The sequence below is a fragment of the Neophocaena asiaeorientalis genome, unplaced genomic scaffold (assembly GCF_003031525.2).
Source record: "Neophocaena asiaeorientalis asiaeorientalis breed wild unplaced genomic scaffold, Neophocaena_asiaeorientalis_V1.1 scaffold105, whole genome shotgun sequence".
Taxonomy (NCBI): Eukaryota; Metazoa; Chordata; class Mammalia; order Artiodactyla; family Phocoenidae; genus Neophocaena; species Neophocaena asiaeorientalis.
In genome coordinates this window covers 4772149-4792990 of record NW_020172162.1, presented here as the reverse complement: position 1 = coordinate 4792990, position 20842 = coordinate 4772149, and the positions used below count along the sequence as shown (strand labels likewise).

The 20842-nt window shown below is 40.0% G+C and overlaps 2 protein-coding genes across 3 annotated transcripts in view; one reads left to right on the top strand and one right to left on the bottom strand.

Moving 5' to 3' along the window:
- The window catches only part of FIG4 (FIG4 phosphoinositide 5-phosphatase), a 131053-nt gene extending 129867 nt beyond the window's left edge, over nucleotides 1-1186 (bottom strand). For both annotated transcript variants that reach the window (XR_003004555.1, XM_024755194.1), the window contains exon 1: nucleotides 947-1186. Coding sequence is in view for 1 of the 2 variants with exons in the window: in XM_024755194.1 (XP_024610962.1) it covers nucleotides 947-1012 (66 nt within the window). In the remaining variant the exon portion in view is untranslated. The remainder of the gene's footprint in view (nucleotides 1-946) is intronic.
- Nucleotides 1187-2017: 831 nt separating this feature from the next.
- Nucleotides 2018-20842, top strand: part of AK9 (adenylate kinase 9) — a 116062-nt gene continuing 97237 nt past the window's right edge. The window contains exons 1-6 of the mRNA XM_024755840.1: nucleotides 2018-2121; nucleotides 9527-9654; nucleotides 10928-10991; nucleotides 12541-12593; nucleotides 12693-12789; nucleotides 18062-18174. Of these exons, the coding sequence (XP_024611608.1) occupies nucleotides 9538-9654; nucleotides 10928-10991; nucleotides 12541-12593; nucleotides 12693-12789; nucleotides 18062-18174 (444 nt within the window). The 5' untranslated portion in view covers nucleotides 2018-2121; nucleotides 9527-9537. The remainder of the gene's footprint in view (nucleotides 2122-9526; nucleotides 9655-10927; nucleotides 10992-12540; nucleotides 12594-12692; nucleotides 12790-18061; nucleotides 18175-20842) is intronic.

Genomic DNA, 20842 nt, shown 5'->3' with positions numbered 1-20842 from the left:
TGACCTGAGGCAGACAAGCTATTAGGACCCTGTTATAACCGAGAAACTGTTAGGATAAGTACCTTCTTATACTCTTGTATCTAGTAGAGACAACCCAAGTCCCACTGACTGTGCCTTATAAGACACTCTGTAGCACAAGGAAGAGTATTGTGCAGGTTTCCAGCACATGCAATCTTGTTACCATAAAGTGTAATTTAAACACAGACCCTAATATCACTGTTACCCCAATTTAAGAAAGTATACTTTATTTTCCAACCACACAAATGACAAAGTACGTATTTCTATAAACACCATTCCCTAAATTTTAGGGAACTAGTAACCTAAACATAAAAACGAATCTGCTTACTCTACTAGCAATTATTTTCATGGCAATTTGAAGTAATAAAACAAAATAAAATGTTTTGGCAAAAAGTCAAGTGAAAAGCAAAATAATGTTACCCCAACAAAATCAACTGTCTTTAAACAGAATAAGTTTTTATTTCCTTTCAAATAAAGAAAACCAAAAATGTCAGCAATAAAAGCGCACGTAATTAACATAAATCATAGCGATGCTATGCCATGGAATAAGAAAACAGACAAGTTACCGATTCACAGGTCAAAAGCATTCTCCATACCCCTGCCTGTATTGTAACCAGTGAACTGTAGAACTCTAAGACTCTGAAAGTTGTTAAGAATTCAGTAACTCGTATAAAACCTCATTAACAGTTACTGAGATACCACAAACACCTGTTGCCAGTGTGTTCCGACCGTGGCTTTTAAGTGGAAATGTTTACGTGCAAAAGCCCGGGGTGCGATAACTGGGCGAAGCCCCCTCGGGCATATTCCCCGCCGCTGGGATTAGGGAACTGGGAAAATGGGGGGGCTGGGGGGGGGGAAATGCTGCCTCTGCCCCACACCTACTCGGCCGCCATCCTCCCGCCCGCGCTCCACTGCGCAGGGTACTCACAGCTCTAGTCTCGTACAGGACCAGCTTCTGAACCGAGCTGATAATGGGGGCGGCGGCCGCGGGCATGGCCCGAGCTAGTGGGGGCCCCCAAGGCAGGGCCCCAGGCCGCGGCACAGGTTGTGGCAGCCTCCTGACTGCCCCAGGAGACTCGAAGAGAAGACGTCTCAGACGCTGGACCCCAGCTTCAGCCGAGAAAATCACCGCCTGGGCGATAAATATATAGACAACCAGCTAACACGCTTAAGTGTTTCCGGATCCTACGCCCCACCTCCAGGCAAGTCCAGCCCCAGGCACGGAGGGGGCGGGGCTGGAGGGTGCACCATAGAGAGGTCGTGTAGAGGTTCCCAGAACCTGCGTACAGCCGAGGGATGAAGCAAATAGCGCCATCTTTGGTACTGGCAAGAGAAAAAATGGGTGGGGAAAAGAGCTGCTGGTTTAGTTAAATCTCTCGTTTATCTAGTCCTTCTCTTTAGAAAAGTAGATCTTTTGGGACTGGATTGCTTCTTTTGAAGAGGTTCTCCGAGTTGCAGATAGAACCATTTCCAAGTTGGTCTGTTTTTCCCCGCCTACTTCTGCGCTTGTGTTCTTGGAAACCTACAATGTTCTTTCACTGAGGGTGTTTTCCCCGCCGCCCTCGCTCTCTTTGTTGTCTATTTTACCCTTAGGAGAGTCAACAAAACCCACATTGTCCAGAGGGTGTGTGGTTCAAGCAATTTTTTTTGAATCATCTAAAGTTGGAAATTTCCAACTTTGCCACATACTTGTGCACGAGGTTAACCATCTGTAAATTCTAAAAATGAGCTGCCGAGTGTAATGCAGTGCAGTGTAGCACTGGCTTTGTAGTTCTGCGTTAAAATAAGGTTTCTTCCTTTGGATGTGCGTGAACATAAATAGACAATGCATGTACCCTCTTTGATCATCACCTTCCATTTTTGTGAAAAGGAGTGTATTATAATTATGAATACAAAATTAGGTACAAAAGTGAATATTGAAAATGAGAAAATAAATCACAGCCCCACCTCCCGAGGCCCCGCCCCCCGAGAAGTTTTGCGCTCTTCTCAGCTCTGGGTTCCCTTGGCAACCGCTCAGCCGATCTCTTGGCAACCGCTCCACAGAGAGTCCCGGGAGGCGGCTGCGGCCTGCTGGTGGGGTCCGCTGGGGTCCGCTGCGGCCAGGTAAGTAGGGGTAGGAGTCCACAGCTCGGATTCATATTGGTGTCGCACGAATGGAATCCCACCTCCTGCGTGGACCCCCGACCAGTTCCTTTTCTTGCAAAACTAAAGTTCGGGATCTCCGTAAATTCCGCTTTTTAAACCCACTTCCCTTTTCAAGTATCAATGTCTTCATTTCACAGGTCCTTACTGAGCACCTACTGTGAGATGTAAGATGTACTCTAGTGACAGCTAACCCAGCCTAGGTAGAAGTGCTAGGTTTCCCAGGAGATGGGCCCCCTGTTAACCGCAGAACCCACTGCTAGAGGATTTTTCAACTGCTATAAGTGTAAGGAAACTTTAAAATTTAAAATCCATAATGTAACATTAGGGATTATATTGTAAATTCAAAATTGAGAAATTACAAATTTTTAAAATTAACATTTAATTATTTATTATTTTACATTTTCTTTCATAGTTTGGGACCCTTTTTATTAAGAACTAGAGGGGCTTCCCTGGTGGCTCAGTGGTTGAGAGTCCGCCTGCTGATGCAGGGGGCGCGGTTTCGTGCCCCAGTCCGGGAAGATCCCACATACTGCGGACCGGCTGGGCCCGTGAGCCATGGCCGCTGGGCTTGCGCGTCCGGAGCCCGTGCTCCGCGACGGGAGAGGCCACAACAGTGAGAGGCCCGCGTACCGCAAAAAAAAAAAAAAAAGAACTAGAAAGATGGCCATGTCAGTTCTGGCATTTTGCATTGACTTAGATCTTTTAACTGGGAAAAATATTTAGTTCTGTTCCACTTCATAATGGAAACCAACTCTTCTGAACATGAGTTAAGTATTTGCACAATGTTTTTATTTAGGATAACAACTCGAAATAACTGTAGAACTCTGGTTTTCCAATATTTAGTTTTCAATTATTATGTTATACTATAATTAAGCACTTTCATTCGAACCTGGTCTTAGTTTTGTTCACCCAGAAGTAGATCCTGAGACAAAATTTGAGGACAAATCGTTTACATGGGCAATAATCTAGCGAACAACAGCAGGAAAGGGAAGGAAGCTAATGAAGGGAATATTATCAAGCAAATTTCTCTGTGGGCTGAATTCACTGGGGAATGCTTGGATGTCTGTCCCAGTTATTCCTTGTAAGGGGAAAGGGAGCTGGGGTATTTATTCACCAACTCCCATCAGTTATTGGTTGAGGGCTGCTATGGCAGAACATTAATTCCCTGTAACTTCTAGTCTGCCCTGTGCTCAGGCAGAATAAGTTCTGGCAGCTAGAAAGAGTCCTTAGACAAAGAGTCCTTAGACAAAGAATCACACATGCCAGCCCTTGGAAGTTGGGCTGGCCATCCCTGGAAAAGGCACATATCAAGTGGATAGGGGCAGGGCACTAATAACATCTGCTACGTTCCACTCTTTGTGCCACTCATAGTCACTCCCCTCCCCACACATTAAATTTCCAGCACCTTGTCACTGGTTCTTCAAGGCTGTGTGTGGTCCCAGTTTCTAAAAGAAAAGGAAGATAGATCCATTTATCAAAAATACAGATATCTCCCTGCCCCCAATTATGCAGCAGCAACTACCTCCACCTGCCAGTGCAATAACTCCTTATACAAGGGTGTGACTCATTGGGGATCACCATATATCATGTTTGTTACACCACTCTCATAGCCCCATTCACATGCTTCTTCCCCAGAGCTCTTCTCTTATCATCCAGTCTTGCTCCTTCCAGGCCCTGCACCAAGCCATTCAGCACTGTTCTCCAAATTGAGGACCTAGGAATACTGCTTAAAGCCCTACCCACCAGGAGGACTTCCCCTAATCACCATCTCTCAGGGCTACACCTGAATGGGACTAAAGTCTGAAAGCATTCCGTTTACAGCTTGCACCAATATATCGTGATTCATCCATGATTTTTGTTTTCGTTTTTTTATGAGCTGTTCCCGGGGAATTCCATATGAGGTATGAGCCAAGGGACATTGGTGAACCAAAGATAGGTAACATGGGGGTGTCTAGGCTGCTTGCTTATGAAATGTATTTGGCCTGATCCCAGTGTTCCATTTTTCTCATTAAGTGGATTACTGCTGTGCCTGCCCAACTTGAGGACTTGATTGTCTGACATACCCAGCTCACGATGGGCACTTTCGTGTGACGTCCCATGGCCAGGCATTCTAAGATTCCAAAAGGTATCCTACCCAGCACAGCTACCTCTAGCATCGTGGGATCTGGCCAGGTATATGGCCCATGAAGCAAGGCGTCGGCACCGTAGCCTGAAACTGCTGCAGAGCTATCTCTTGCTCTCAGCCCTACTCAAAACTGACAGCTTTCCAAGTCACCCCTTAAATGGATCAGAGCAGTATTCCCAAATGTGCTACATGCTGTCTCCAAAAACTAAAGAGACTTACAAAATATTGCACCTCTTTTTTAGAGATAGAAGGTGTAAGGTACAGTAACTTGTCCTTTACCTTGGAGAGAATGTCTCAGAATGTCCCAGACCACTGGCCTTTTAAAACTACACCAATATAACAGGTCCTCGAATCTTTGTAGGTTTATTTCCCATTTTCTGCTGCCCATACGTCTTATCAGAACACTTGCTTCTTCCCACTCACCAGGTCTGATATTGTCAATATTGTGGATCAACAAGACCCCTTTGTGCTATATTTGTTACAAAGAACAGGAGAGTCCCGGGGTAAGACTAAATGTCCATTGCTGACTGTTCTAAGTAAATACAGACTGCTTCTGATCCTCCTCCTTGATGTGTATTGAAAAAAAAATGCATTTTCCAGCTGAGTAGCTATATATCAAGTATAAGAAGCTGTGTCCATCTAGTAAAGTTCTCTGCACAGCAGTTGCAGTTGGGGCTGCCCCTAGTTACATTTACAATGGTCCAATATCATCTGTCATGATCTGGTTTTTGCAGAAACTCAGACTAGAGAATTAAACAGGACAATGCATCTTTTAAATAGTTTTGGGATAGCACTCTTCCATTTCATTCAGGATGATTTACTATTGTCTATCTAGGGCAGAGGCTAAGGAGCAGGTGTGCAGTTTCATGAGCTTCCACTTGGCCTTTTCAACCACAGTGGCCCTTATTCCACAGTTAGGGAATCCCTGTGAAGGTTTTTCCAGCTGCAATCCCTGTTATGCACTCAAGGCCCAGGAAAATAACCACCGAGTGATCCTTCAGACCCTTTGGATGCACTGTAAGACAGACTTGAGCCAAGGTTCCATTTATCACTGGTTCTCCATTTGCCCTCGCTCTAATACGAGGCTATGATGGCATTTTGGATCTGCTGGTATTGATGTCAGCTGAGACCCTGTGTCCTATAACTGTTCAAAGAGGAGAATATTCCTATTTCCACAGTATCTATTTCTCTGGTTAATTGTTGTAGGTTCTCTTGGGGAAGGATTGGGGAATCCCTATTATAAATACTTGCTATGGAGTTGTAGGCTAGATCCTCGAGGACTCCTTGCCGTCCCTTCAGTCAATGGGCTCTGGGATCATGAAGAAGGAATCATGACTTCTACTGTGGCTGCTGACATCAGCCTTTGGTTCACTTACCCTTTTTCGTTTTTAGAAATGTAAGTTAATCAACACTTTCATCGACTGCTCATCTGTCTCACCCCTAGGGAGCCCATGGTTTATCACTATCACCGCAGATCTCTGTGGGTCTTGCTTGTGGCCATTCTGGGCTTGCTGCCCATTATAGTAATTATACCTACTTTGTTTCTCACAGTTAAGGGCTGCCACCTGGCCTCTGCTCTTCCAGACCCTGTCATCCCCACTGACACATGAGAACCCAGTATCATAGCGGCCTCTCCCTTACTTTATTTTATTTATTTTTTATTTTATTTTATTTTATTTTTTTGCGGTATGCGGGCCTCTCACTGTTGTGGCCTCTCCCATTGCGGAGCACAGGCTCCGGAGGCGCAGGCTCAGCGGCCATGGCTCACAGGCCCAGCCGCTCCGCGGCATGTGGGATCTTCCTGGACCAGGGCAGGAACCCGTGTCCCCTGCATCGGCAGGCAGACTCTCAACCACTGCACCACCAGGGAAACCCTCTCCCTTACTTTAAATCCTGGCCCAAAAAAGGACAGCCATCACTGAGCTTCGTAGTGATGCCAGTGCTCCCTTACTAGCTCATTCCTTAATATCTTAATGAAAAGAGTGCCCTCTGTCCATCCCAAAGAGCGGAGTAGGCTGATGGTTCTCTGGCCTAACATAATAAATCGACTTAACATGCCACTTCTGTGAGTATTTAACACCTGCCTCTGTGCCCTGTCAAGGCAGTTCTGGCATTTACACCTCATTGTTTTTTTCCAAGCTTCAAGTAACCTTACCAGCAGTGAATTAGGACTTGCTCCAGGTGTCCTAGCTAGGATGTTAAACTATGAGTCATGCGAGACAGCCCACCATCAATAAACTCCTATCCAGTCTGCATTCCCCTCACCTGACACCCTCAAGATCTTTCCCAGGCGTGTTCTCCTGGTTCCTGTTGGTACACTCATAGCCAGGCCCTGGAGCTCTTTAGGTGCATAACACCTTTCTTCCTGTCCAGTGCCTCCCCAGTTGGGCTGGGCTGACACTTGACCCCAGTTACTGCTCTAGAAGCTATGAGGGGAAATAAGCTTGTAAAAGTCGAGCATTGTCTTCTGAGGCATCTGCCTCAGGTGAGGCATGGAGAGGCTGCTCTCTTCCATAAATGAGAAGGTTACTTCTGTTAATACAGCGCATTTGGGAGTAATCTTGGGGTTCAAAACTCAAGGTACTTAGACATCCAACTAGATATCCCCATCCCGGGCCTTATCGCCCTGGTTTTAGTGTGCTTTACGGAGACTCCTTAATAAATGCATGATCTCTCTAAGAGGTTTAGATGCATTTTCTCCTTTACAATTACATTTTATACTAGCATTACTTATTTTGATGGTATTTTTTAAAAACTTGGAATTTCAGCCCTTGAGTTCCTGAAGTTTTCATCTCAAATCTTTTTAATGTACTAGTAATACTTCTTACTACATCTTATTTCATATTGTCATCTTAAAATAATATTGGTATATTAAGCCCATTTGAATATTCTTAACTTCCACAGAGAAATGTAATCATATCGCATTTACCTGGAAGTATATAGCCCCCTCCAACCCATTTTTCATTGTTCTGTGAACAATGTCCCAGACCACTGGGACAAAGTTTTGTTTCATTTTTCAAGTCTATTCATTAAAGTATTTTCATAAGGTTTTGTAACTTTTCCATAAAGGGCTTGTATATCTTTTGTACTATTTAATCCTGTTTATTTTATATTTTTGCTGCTAAGTCATATTTATATTTGGTTACATGTTCTAGCTATTTTTGATATATAGAAATGCAACTGAATTTTGTATAATGGTTTTGAATTCAGCAAATTGGATTATTTTATTCTTAAAATTTATCTGTGACATATTTGGGTTTTCTATGTAGACAGTCATATCAACTGGGAATAATTACACTTTTCTTTCTTTTGTCTTAAAAAGAACATTTTAAATATTTAATCATTAAATATAAGGGTGTCTTTCATTCACACCCTTTATCAATAAAAGAAGTTCCCTTCTATTCTTAGTTGCTAAGAGGTTTATCTTTTATTCAACATTAAAGGGTGTTGAATTGTCTAATACTATTTCTACATCTATTAAGATAATCATATAGTTTTTCTCCTTAAATTTATTTTAATATGATAAATTAATTTTCTCATACTAACCATCCTTGAATTCCTGGGGAAGCCCAACTTGGCCATGATGTTATTATCTCCTTCATATATTGCTAGATTCAACTTGCTAATACTTTGATTAGGATTTTTAAAAATCTTATTCATGGGGGGCTTCCCTGGTGGCACAGTGGTTGAGAGTCCGCCTGCCGATGCAGGGGACACGGGTTCGTGCCCCAGTCCGGGAAGATCCCACATGCCGCAGAGCGGCTGGGCCCATGAGCCATGGCCGCTGAGCCTGTGTGTCTGGAGCCTGTGCTCTGCAATGGGAGAAGCCACCACAGTGAGAGGCCCACATATCGCCAAAAAAAAAAAAAAAAAAATCTTGTTCATGAATGAAGTTGGCATATCATTTTGCTTTTTTGGACTATTCTCTGGTATAGGTATGGAGGTTATATGAGAGCCATAAATTAAGTAAGAAGTCTCCACTTTATCCTTTTTCTGAAGGAGTGTTTATAAGATTGCAAGACTTGGAGCACTTCAATAAAACCATCTGGTTTCCTTATGGGAAGATTTTTAGTTACTGATTCAGTTTCCTTAATGGTTATAGAACCACTCAAGTTTTCTCTGTTTCTTAAGAAGCTGATTTTTCTAGTAATTTGTCAATTTTGCCTAAGTTTTCAAATTTACTTGGGATAACTTTATGATAGCCTCTTATTATCTATATATCTGCAGCATTATTTTCTCTGTGGTCCTTCCTCCTATGTCTAATATTGTTTGATCAAGTAGACAGTAAATCAGTAAGCATTATGGAAGATTTAACCAATAAAATTCACAAACTTGATGTAGACAATTTTTTTGAAAATTACCATGGGGTAGGCCATAAGGCAAGACTCAACAAATTTCAAAGAATTAATGTAATATGGAGAACAGTCTCTGATTAATGAAAGAAATCAACAACAACGAAAACATAGGAAAATCTTAGTTTTGAGATGTGAGAAAACACACCTCTAAAAAACCAATGTTTAATATTATTTAATTGTGCCTTCTATCTTCTGTTCTTGATCAATCTTGACAGAGTTTTCTATTTGTAAATCTCTTCAAAATACTGCTATTTAGCCTTGTTGCCCTTCTTTATATAATGTTTTTCGATTTTATTAATTTTTAATATCTATTTTTCTTTTTCTAACTTCTTAAATTGTGAGCTTATATATTTTGATATATATTATATTCATTATTTTTCAGTTCTATGTATTTTCTCATTTCCATTAGGATTTCTAATTAGAGCCATTAGTAGGCCCTACACACATACCCATTGACTAATTTATATGTGTATACACATATAACATATTTAGTTTGATTTTTTAAAGCATTTGCTATTGGGTTTTTGTTTGGCTGGTTGTGTGTACACTAATTTGATCTTTAATAGAATACACACATCAAAACATACATGTGAATATATACATGTATGTATGTTTTCCTTAATTTAGTCTTTCAAAGATACTTTATTTTAGCTGTCTTATATAGCATATAGCTGGCTTTTGCTTTCTGTCTCAAACTATGAACCTATTATTGTTTTAATAGATCAGTTTAACTTATTTGCCATTATTGGCAAAATCCATCTCTTAGTGGCATGGAACGGCTTCTGGGCTAAGTAAATTCACAGAATATTCTAGTTCTCCCTAACCTGCCTGCCCATTCCTCCTAAATTAGGCACTTTAACAATCTTACTCTTTCTTACTGTAGTATTTTGTATTATGACTTCTCAAGAGAAGACAGAAGAGCATCCTTTTGTGGATATATTTAATGAAGATGAAGCTGACAAAAACTTTATGTTGTCTAAACCTGTTTGCTTTGTTGTATTTGGGAAACCAGTAAGTTATCTCTTCTAACTTATTATTTAATATATTTTTTAATTTTTAAAGTCATAATCTCATGTCACCATACAAGATTGAAAACCACATCGTGTGCTAATTTTTTTTTGAGTGTTTGTTAGACTTTCACTGTATGACAAACTCTGATATAGTATTGGTTGTAAATTATAACTTTCTCTCCTCTTGTACACTATTATTGAAAAGGAACCTAGATTGTATTTATCTTTGCTTTTATATTATGAATAAATTAACTCATCAAAGCACTGCACCATGACAATTGTTAGTAGTATGTGATCCAAGGTTATTTCACACTCAATATCCATATAAAACTTTCTGTGAAATTTGTTGTGAGGCTCTCTGGATATGTGAAGACAGGACACTAAAGAGACAAATGGAGGATACTCTCATCAGTGTCTAAAGCTCCTGAGAGGGGATGTGCTTCATCTTTACCCACAGTGTGTTAGTGGACCTATGTATTGTCTTTCTGCAAAACAGGAAGAAACCAAGAATGGCTGTCGTAAGATAGCTCGCCTTCCTAGGCAGTTCTAGGAAGGACCTCTAGATGAGAGCTTTTTTCAGCCTCTGAGCTTTGTTGGTAGTTACCATTCGAAGGCCTAAGGTGGTTAATATAAAAGCCTCTCAGGAATAGCAGAGTCTAAGGGCTGACTTGATTTTCTAGAGACCCTGGAACAGAGTCAAGAAATGGTTCCAATAACTTCTATTATGTTTCTAAAAACAATAGAATTTTAAAAGTCAACAGTGGAAGCAATCAGATGCAAGTGTTACTTCATTAAAGTGAACTTCTATCTTTAAACTATGATACTTTTCAAAGATGTCCATTAAGAAGGAATTTTTGCTCTTGAAAGTTACTAAATGGAAGTCTGTCAAGACATTCACAATTATAATAAGCTTTAGGCAGGAAATAAAATGATGAATCTCAATATAATCAAAATGATTTGTACTCAAAATTACAAAATTTAACAATCAGAAGAGTGCAATACCTAGAATACCATTATGGTACAGCTTCCTGCTTTCAGGGCTATTTTCTTAATTTAAAAAAAAAAATCACTTCATAAAATGTGGCAAACGGGACAGTTAATAGAGAAAAATGAAGCTATAAATATCTAGGGTTCATTCTTTATTTATTGTATGGAAAAAAATTTTACTTGATAATATTATGTAATATAGTAACCATCAATAGAATCTTTAAAATATCTGTTTTATTGGCAAATAGCTATTCTATCCGGTTTTAAATAATATTTTTCTTTTTAAGGGGGTTGGTAAGACAACATTAGCCCAACAGATAACACAGGCATGGAAGTGTATTCGTGTAGAAGGTAAATTTTATCTTTTCTCCCAAATATTTTATTATGAAAACTTTCAAATATGCATTAAAATGTAAAGCATTGTACAGTGAACACCCATATGCCCATCTACTTACTATCTATTAGAGTCTATGATTAACATTTGCTATATTTGCTTTGTCACACATCACTATCAACCCAGTGAACATTATCTTTACAATAGCATCAAACATGTTTTGCCGTTCTGTTAGTCTTAGTTTTGGTCATAGAATTTAGGACGTTTATGAAACATCTTTGACTCCATTCTACTGCTTCCCATTCTCTAATTCTGTAATTTAGAACTATTGGGGATATGTGTGTTTTGGGTGTCTCCCTGTGAAATATGAAAAGAAATGGAACTCTCATAGCTGCTCTTGGGGAGATTTTCCAAGACTTAATTATCTTCAATGATAAATTTTTTTTATTATTTATAATTTGCTTTGCATTCTTTGTAATATATATATGACAGGGGTTGATGTCTTTGTATATAAATATTCTTTTAATCAATAAACCATTTATGCCTTTATAGAAAAATAAGCAAAAGAGTGAATCTGTAATTCATAAAAGTGGAAATAAAAATGGACAAATATAAGAAAAGAGTTTAACTTCACTGTTACTCAAAGAAATGCTAATTAAAATAATGCTGATCTATATTTGCCTAATAAATTGGCAGTGAATCTCTAAAGTTTCTACCATCATTGTTGGCAAGAATGTTATCAAATGAGCATTTCACATGCCATTAGTGATATTGTGATCTGGTACAACTTGGGGGAGAGAACAATTCTGCAACACGTAACACACACACACACAAAACTTTAAAAATTTCCCCTTTTTTATCAAAATAAAATTCACTTGTAGGAAATCTTAAAAAGTACCAAACTTTCCATAGATTATTAGCAACTAGGGACATAATCAGCTCCTGGGTCCTCCCCTAAGTTATACCCCTGTCATTTCTGTCCCAGGATATCTTCCATCATGGAATGAAATATCTCCTCTTAAAAAGGAACCAAGTTATTAGAATTTCAGCCTCAGGACCCCTTTTTGCTAGATAAATTTCAGTGTTCATCTATTTTTAACATTTCTTGATGCATATTTTCCTTTTATACAATCAATGTGCAAAATTCATGGGCTGTAGATGTAACTACGTATGATTATAACAGTATCTGGACTGGTAATACTACTGTATACTTTGTATGATACTTTGTAATTTCCAAATCACTGTCATATACAACCTCATTTCATCCTCGTATCCCCTTGCATACTACACAGGGCCCAAGCATGCAAGGTGCAAAGGTGTTTGGGAAGTTAGTTTCCCCAAGATCCTTTAGCTAGTGAGTGTCAGAGACAAGTTTTCTGTGGAATACATTCTGCTACCTTATACTTTAGTTAGGCCTAAATGACATAATGTGTATAAATGTGCTTTGTAAACTCTAAAGTGACACAAATGTTAATCTTTGTTACTAGTTAGAAAACACAGAAATATGTTTCTTAACTTGGAAATTCTAATAACAATTTGTGCTATTATTTTGAATTCATATTTTAGCTTTACCAATTTTGGAAGAACAGATTGCCAGTGACACTGAATCAGGAGCTATGGTAAACAAATCTAACTTTCAAAATTGTTATGATTTCCTTAAAAGCTGTGTGTCACAGGTACATTATACAATCATGTACAATATCTGTGTTTGTTCTTAGTTGCAGTCGATGCTGATCAGTGGCCAAAGCATTCCAGATGAACTTGTCACAAAGCTAATGTTGGAGAAGCTCAACTCCCCAGAAGTCTCTCACTTTGGTATGCTTATTTTTATACAGCAGTGGCTATCAATGCAGCCTTAAAACTCGTGGTTTATCTGAGGCACAAGTAATTCCTGAAATTGCATTTTTTTTTTTTTTTTTGCCCTGGCATAGGAAAGGAATCCCAGAGTCCAAATTCAGTTGAGCAACTCCAATAGTTTTATTTGCTTGTTCACTTGTTTTTATTCTTCAGAATCTACATTTGTTTTCAAATTTTAAGCTTATATGATTCAATCTCCTTTTAGTAATGTGTTATCCAGCAAAAGCATGAAAAATCTGCTGTGGTCCTTGATGCAGTGCTGACAGCCTCTGCTGATTGCTTTCCTATTCACCCTGAGTTTTATTACTAAGTCCTGACAATGATTAGGTTTCTCTGCATTAATCCACACTAATAAGGCTGGAAATGGGAACTAGAATGACAGCAGCTAACCCTCTGGCTCCAGATATTGGCAGGCTGTAGCCTGTTCATCCAGTCTACCCTCTGACTCTGGACCCGAGAAATCTCCCTGCCCTCAAACCGATGCTGAGTAGGGGCTTTGGATCTAATTTCTCAAGAAAGACTACTGAAGTTCGGAATGACTAAAAAGTATGGCATTTGCAAAAGAAGGAAGAAGAATCACAATGTGTTTGGGAGAAAATCATCCACCTGAAATGGATTTATTGAATGAGAGAAGAAAAATTTAGAGATCTGCTTTATATTCTCAGTAAATTAAGAGAGGACATTGTCACTATTAAGAATACAGGAATACAAATAAAGTGCAGTACAATGAAAATCAATAGTGGAAATAGCAACAGCAGACTTGTCACTGAAGACCATATATACATATATATGTATATTATCTATGTCTATAGGTAGAAAGATATATATATAGATTATGTACAGATTGAACTATATCTATTCATACATATATAGATATATATCCAGATATCATCTCCTTTATTTCATATAAATATGCTATCTATCCATTTATCTATCTACTGATCAGTAATAAAGAGGATGAACTTGGGAAAAACACCCAGAATGTGGGAAGTAAAATGAATTAAAAGGTAAAAAGGACAATCACAGAATTCCAACATAGGTCAATAAATGACCTCAAAAAGTATAATGATTGAAACTGAAAATGCATATGTAAAGGTAGCCAGGCAAATATCTTTTTGTTTATTCTTTTCTTTTTTTTTTTTGCGGGGATACGCGGGCCTCTCACTGTCGCGGCCCCTCCCGTTGCGGAGCACAGGCTCCAGACGCGCAGACCCAGCGGTCATGGCCCACGGGCCCAGCCGCTCTGCGGCATGCGGGATCCTCCCGGACCGGGGCACGAACCCGCGTCCCCTGCATCGGCAGGCGGACTCCCAACCACTGTGCCACCAGGGAAGGCCCTTTTTGTTTATTCTTTACCTCACACTACCTCTTGAGAAAATTTAGAGTGACTTACATGGCAACAAAAAAATGGCAAAAATTATAAGTATTGGCAAAAAGAGAAAGCAAAAAACATGAGAAAAATAAATCTACTCAGCTATGCCATTCACAGTGTTCATAACCCTTTTAACTTCTTATTACAGAAAATTTCAAGCAAAAGTAGAGAATGATATAAAATCCCCCCATGTGTCAAAAACCCAGCTTCAACAATGACAACTGTTGTTTCATCTTGTTTCATCTATGCCTCTGCATACATTCCCCCTCAACCTACTTTATTTTGAAGCTAATCCATATCATATCAGTTCTTCTGTAAATGTTTTAGTCTGTATCTCAGAAAGATAAGGACTCTTTTAAAACTTATCACATTACCATTATCATACCTAAAAAATTAATAATAAATCATCTACTAATCAGTCTATTGTCAAATTTCACTACGTGCCTCATATTTTTTTTCTAGTTGGTGTTTTTTTGTTTGTTTGTCTGTTTGATTTTGGAAGCAGGATCCAACCAACCAGGTTTCACATATTGCTACTGATCAGTATGTCACAAGTCCCTTTTAATCTGTAAGTTGCCCCTACCTTTTTACATTATCTTGTGTTTTCTATGCTGAAAAAACTGGTTGTTTGTCTTTTAGAGTTTCCTACCTTCTGGAGTTTGCTGATTGCACCTCCTGCTGTCATTTAATGTATTCCTCTTTCCCCTAGACTTCCTGTGCACTGGTACTTATCCTGAGAGCTTGCAGAGGAAGAGTGCTATAAATGATTTCTTTAATATAAATTTATTTATTTATTTTTGGCTGCATTAGGTCTTTGTTGCTGCATGCGGGCTTTCTTTAGTTGCAGCGAGCGGGGGCTACTCTTCATCGCGGTGCGCGGGCTTCTCATTGCAGTGGCTTTTCTTGTTGCGGAGCACAGGCTCTAGGCACGCGGGCTTCAGTAGTTGTGGCTTGCGGGCTCTAGAGCGCAGGCTCAGTAGTTGTGGCTCATGGGCTTAGTTGCTCCGTGGCATGTGGGATCTTCCCAGATCAGGGCTCGAACCCATGTCCCCTGCGTTGGCAGGCATATTCTTAACCACTGTGCCACCAGGGAAGTCCCTATAAATGATTTCTTGAGTCTGAGGGCCACATTATCAGCATGCAAGTGCATGGCCACGGTCTAGTCATGCACAACTGGGCTCATTTAAAGGCTACAGTGAAGGCAGGACCTTGAGCCCCTTCTGCCCAGCCTCCCCTCACCTGTACTACAGCAGTCCCAAAGGAATTTCTTTGGAACCTAGCACTTTGCTAAACACAGTTTGAAACTCTCTGCTAAGCAAGGATTCTTTCTGATGTTTGTTCTTACCCAGCAGCCTGGTAGATGGTAGAAGCAATATTGGAAGTGAAGGGCTTTCAAAATAGAGATATTAACTTGGGTCAGGGGCTGGGTAAGGCTGGGTAATTGATGACTCCAAGATCCCTAAAGACAGATAATGTGCTGTCAGTAAAGTATTGCCAGATCCAATCTTAATATTTTTCTGTACCAGAGCCCTCTTATACTTGGAGGTTCTGTCACTGTTTAGAAAAAAGTTACACAATCTATAGTTATAATCCCTTCATTCACAACCTGTCATGCTGTGTTGGCCTTGAGCCAAAATCAGCTTCCATGAGCTGCATCCTCACCCAAGAGAAAATGGCAGAGTCAATTCCTGGGCACCCTGAGAAGCCCTTCTCTGCATCCTCCTTCTAGATTGCAGAAAAATCATTTTCCTCCGTGACTGATGGACAGCCCTGGTCTGGGCAGTCCCTGCCCCAGGTATAGCACATTATGGATGGTACTGTAAGTCACGGGTCACCAATATGGCCACTCATGCCAGGCTGGGCTGAGGTGAGATGACCATCAGGGCAGGCTGGACACTAAGCTACCCAATGTCCATGAATCTCTCAACACTTCAATCTAAAAGCAGTAGCATACCATCTTCAGTTCTGTGGCTATAGGGAATACCTCCTTCTTCTCACTGCGCCAGGAAGCAGGGGCAAAGTGACGGTATGGGCCTGTTGGTTTCCCCTGGGCTGTGGTGTGAACAGTCTTTGAGTTTTCCCTTGGTGGGGGTGATGCAGGCTGGCCATTAGCCTGCTGAGTGCCTATTCTGCCTATGATGGTATATGCAGAGCCTTCCAGCAAGGAGTGGCGTGGGGTCTACCATTCCTCTGTTTTCAGCATGGAGTGCAAGGGCTTGGTAATGGTGTCAAGGAGAAGTGGGACGGAGGGTGGAATCCTCACCTATGCTTCCATCTTCACGACATGTCTCTGGGATTAGAGAGGTTGACAGTGGGCTCAGCAGCTCTAAGAAGTATCCCCCTGAGATCTTCCCAGAATTGGATCCAGAGACCTAAGTTATTCCACGGTAAATCTTCAAAGGTGAGATAAACAAGCGACGTAACTGTCTCTGCTGCAACTCTTCCATAGACAGATTTCCAGGGTCTGGATATGATGATACTGGCCACCTCTCAATGGGTAAAGCCCCCAAATCCATTGCTCAGAACATTAAGGCAACCCAAATAATGGCCTATCAGGAGACAGCCAGTCCCCATGGAAACAACCCACTCTTCTGCTGCCTCCACCAGGGAAGAGATCAAGTATGAAACTCATTCAAATATACATGTGCACCCAAGGTTTGGCATGCCTGCAAACAGTCACACTTGGAATGCCTGATAAGCTCTCAGGGCAGTGGCAGTGGTTGTAGTAATGGGCAGGGTGCTGGAGAGCACAGCAAACAGAATGCCAAGCATCTTTCTGTCATCCACTTACAATAGACAGATGTGGGCAGTGCTGGCAGCAGAGGGAATGGGAGGAAGGTCTTGTGTAACCCCTTGTTTCTTAGAAGGGGAGGGCATGGACTCTGGGAACTGACTGGTCTCTGGAATTATCCAAGGTTGAATTCAATCTAGGGCTAAGTCATGCAGTCCCTTCACCACAGCACCCACAATTGCAATGTGTCAGACCAAGGGGTTAATGCCAGCCATCATGTCCCAGAGGAGACACTGGTCAGTCTTGACAGCCTCACTCCATTCAGTTTTTATAAAATGTCTGCCAAAAATCAAAGCTTAATAACCATAATTTGTCTGTCAGTTGTTCCTCCAAGAAAAAAATATTCTATAAAACAGTAGAAAAAGTGTTCGAAGGCCTTTAATTCCCAGCAAGAGTTAAGAATTTATTAACAAGAGAAAGGTTTCTCAAGCAAGAGAGTGACATAATTAAAGAAATATATTAAGGAAACTAATATGATGATGGTATCCAGGGTGAATTTCAATGAGAAGATATAGGTTTCTGGGTAGGGATGCAAGCCAATAAATGTACTAAGCCAAAATCATATTGATAATGTTGTTTCTTAAAATGTATGAGGGTTACATGGGTATTTTATTACTCTCTGTAACTTACATAAACATATACATATATATTCCATTGTATTATGAAATATTAATTCAAGAAATAAAAATAATATGCCATGCAACCCACTATAATATACCTTTACCATTCATCATATGAGCTTTCCTAACACGAGTTAAAGAATTATTGGCATGGAACTTCCTTCTCTAGGCACCTCATGTGCCTAAAATAAATTGATTTGGAATTTTTAAAGATGTCTTCTCCTAGCCCAATGGTTTTATTTATTGTCAGAAAAACATTATTCAGAGTTATACTTCATGTGGCAATAACCTTAACTATTAATTTTTAACTGTTGACAGATGATTTTAAGAACAGCATTGGTATTCATCAATAACTAAATGATATTTTTATAAAGTAATAATAGTAAATCCATGCTCTCAGATGTTGATAATATTATAAAACTTTTAAAATTATGTTTTACTCTACAGGCTATATTATCACTGAAATACCATCACTTTCACAGGATGCCCTGACTATTTTCCAGCAAATAGAATTAATTAGAAATTTAAATTTGAAACCTGATATTATAATCAATATTAAGGTAAGAATATTAGTTGTGTTTCTAGTATGGTATATATAACCATTCTTTTTGATAGTTAAATTCAAGGAATGTTCTTAATTGTTTTAAGGAGTTAGGAAAATAATAATTTATGCGTCAGTTATAGGGTCTGAATTATACTTTGTCATACCTCTGTGCTTTTGCACCTGTAGCTCCATCCACGGGAAACACCTCCTTGCCTCTTCACCAGGCTTCATCACAGTTATCCTTTGAATGCCAGTTCAGGCATCATCTCTGCAGAACTTTCCCCAACAACCAACCCCTCCGCACCAACACAAACATTAACTAATTCTCATTCTCTCTCCCTCTCTCTCCCTCTCTCTCTCCCCCACAGCTGCTTCATTACAGGAAAGTTAAATACTTCTCTGATGACCATTCATGTTGCTCTTTTCTATCATATTACCTCACTGTATTGTAATTGTCCATTTTCTTCTAGACTCTGCCTTACTTGGAGGCAGGAACCATGTCTCACTCCTGTAAACCTCAACTAGCACAATAAGTGGTACCTAATACGTTTGCCAGTTAAATAAAATGAAAGAATGAACAAATTATTTGGATGTACGAATGTTAAAGAACACTGATGGGTTGGTCCTGTTCCCATTTCTCTCCTTTACCAACTGTAGAACATGGTAAATCACATTTAGGAGCCTCAATTTCCTCTTCACAAAGATGATACAAAGATAGCTCCTTCATAGGGTTGTGGTAAGAATGCAGTGAGGTGAGGACCACTTGTTTATATGAACATGAATGATAACCATTTATAACAATACCCTGCCTGATTCCCCAAAGGGTTTGACAACTCAAAATAAATTAAATGGTCCTCAGCTCAGGTGCAGGGACTCAGTGGTGTGTTTGGGCTAGCTGTGAGAGACAGGTGGCATTCAGTGATGGGTGTTGGGGTCATCTGCAGCCCCAGCCCAATGTCATGATCGGAGGCCATTCAAAATCCCTGTGTGACCTTCAGAATGTCATCCATGTGAATATATGAGTGAGAAAAAAAAATCTCAAACAATTAACTGAAACCAAATATAAAGTCTAGGCCATGGAACACAGAAATTATATAGGAAATTAAGACTGGGTGGAATAAGAACACAGAGATATACAGGCCATAAGGCTCCAAATGCTCACTAAATTTGGGTCATAAATTTGGTTCTAAGTTTGATGAACCAAAGCAGAAGGGGAAATGTGACCAGTTATATAAAATCCGCATTGCCCATGAAAAGACAAGCCATTCCTCAGGAAAAACAAAATGAGAGATATATCTTACATGGGTCTCAACATAAGGATTGTTAACGTAGAGAATGAAGTCCTTAACCCCATTGATATTGTGTGATGGTGGGTGTCCATGGCAGTTTCCACAGGTAGCTGGGGCATAATCAGAGGGCCTCATGGGAGATAGAACTTCAGTACAGCACACACTTCTCTGATGGTTTGGCCTTATTTGGGAATAGAGTCTGGGATTTCTAGACCAGAAGTTTTTAGCCTGGGATCCATGAATCCTTAAGCATCCATGAACGTTCTGAAACTATATGCAAATTTTATGTGTATGGACATTTTTCTGAAGCAAAAGCCTATGGCTTTCATCATATTCTAAAGAGGTCTGTATACTAAAAAAACAAACAAACAAAAAAAACGCATTAAGGGCCAGTGATCTGCTACAGCAGTGGTTCTCAGAATTTGGTCCGAGAGCCAACAGCATTAGCAGCGCTCAAGAAGCTTGTTGGAAATGCAGATTCTCAGGGAGCACCCCAGAACTACAGAAACTGTTGGGGTAGCATCCAGCTGTCTGTGTTGAGAAGCCCTCCAGTACACATGGATGCTGCTGAAGTTTGAGGATCACTGCTCCCAGGCATACCTTCAGATTCACCCTAAGATTAATAAATCACTTCCTATAAGTGAAAACAGGAGACAATAGTCTTTGTCAAGGACCCACAATGTGGGTATTCTGGGTTGCCGAATGAGGGCAAATATACATGTGTTTTTTTTAATTACCAGAATGGGTTGAGATCTTTTTTTGTGAAAAAATTAGAAACCCTAAATAAAAGTCTTGCCTCAGTAAATACCCATCCCATCTCCATATAGAAGTAGTCTGAAGAAATCAGAAAATGAGCACGAAAAGTTCTAAAGTTTCTTGCTTCCTTTGTTTCTCAAAAGTGTGATGCATGAACTGTTGGCATCAGAATCACTGACAATGTTTGCTAAAATGTCTGAGCCTCACTCTAGATTTAATAAATCACAGGGGAAGCAGAAATCTTTTTTTTACGATCCTCTGTATACAGTTACACTCTAATGTTTGAGAACCACTACTATAGAACGTCATCCAGAGTTTATCATGAAAAATATTCAGAGCAGGATTTACAGCTCAAAACCTTAGTTTATCATTAATAATGTGTCACAGAGCATGGGCTACAGATCAGAAGGCCTGGTCCCAAGTTGTAGTTTCCCCTCATGACATTGTGACCTTACCCTGCCAGAGCAGTCCTTCTCTGATCTGCAAAATGGCTTTAATCATATTGTATTACTTCTCTTACAGGGTTAGTTTAAGAATTGAGTAAAATATTACACTTGTGGAAGCACTTGAAATGATAAAATTACTCATAGACTTTGGTTCTGTCCTGTTCTACTATCCAGATTCAGTTTTCTCATTTAC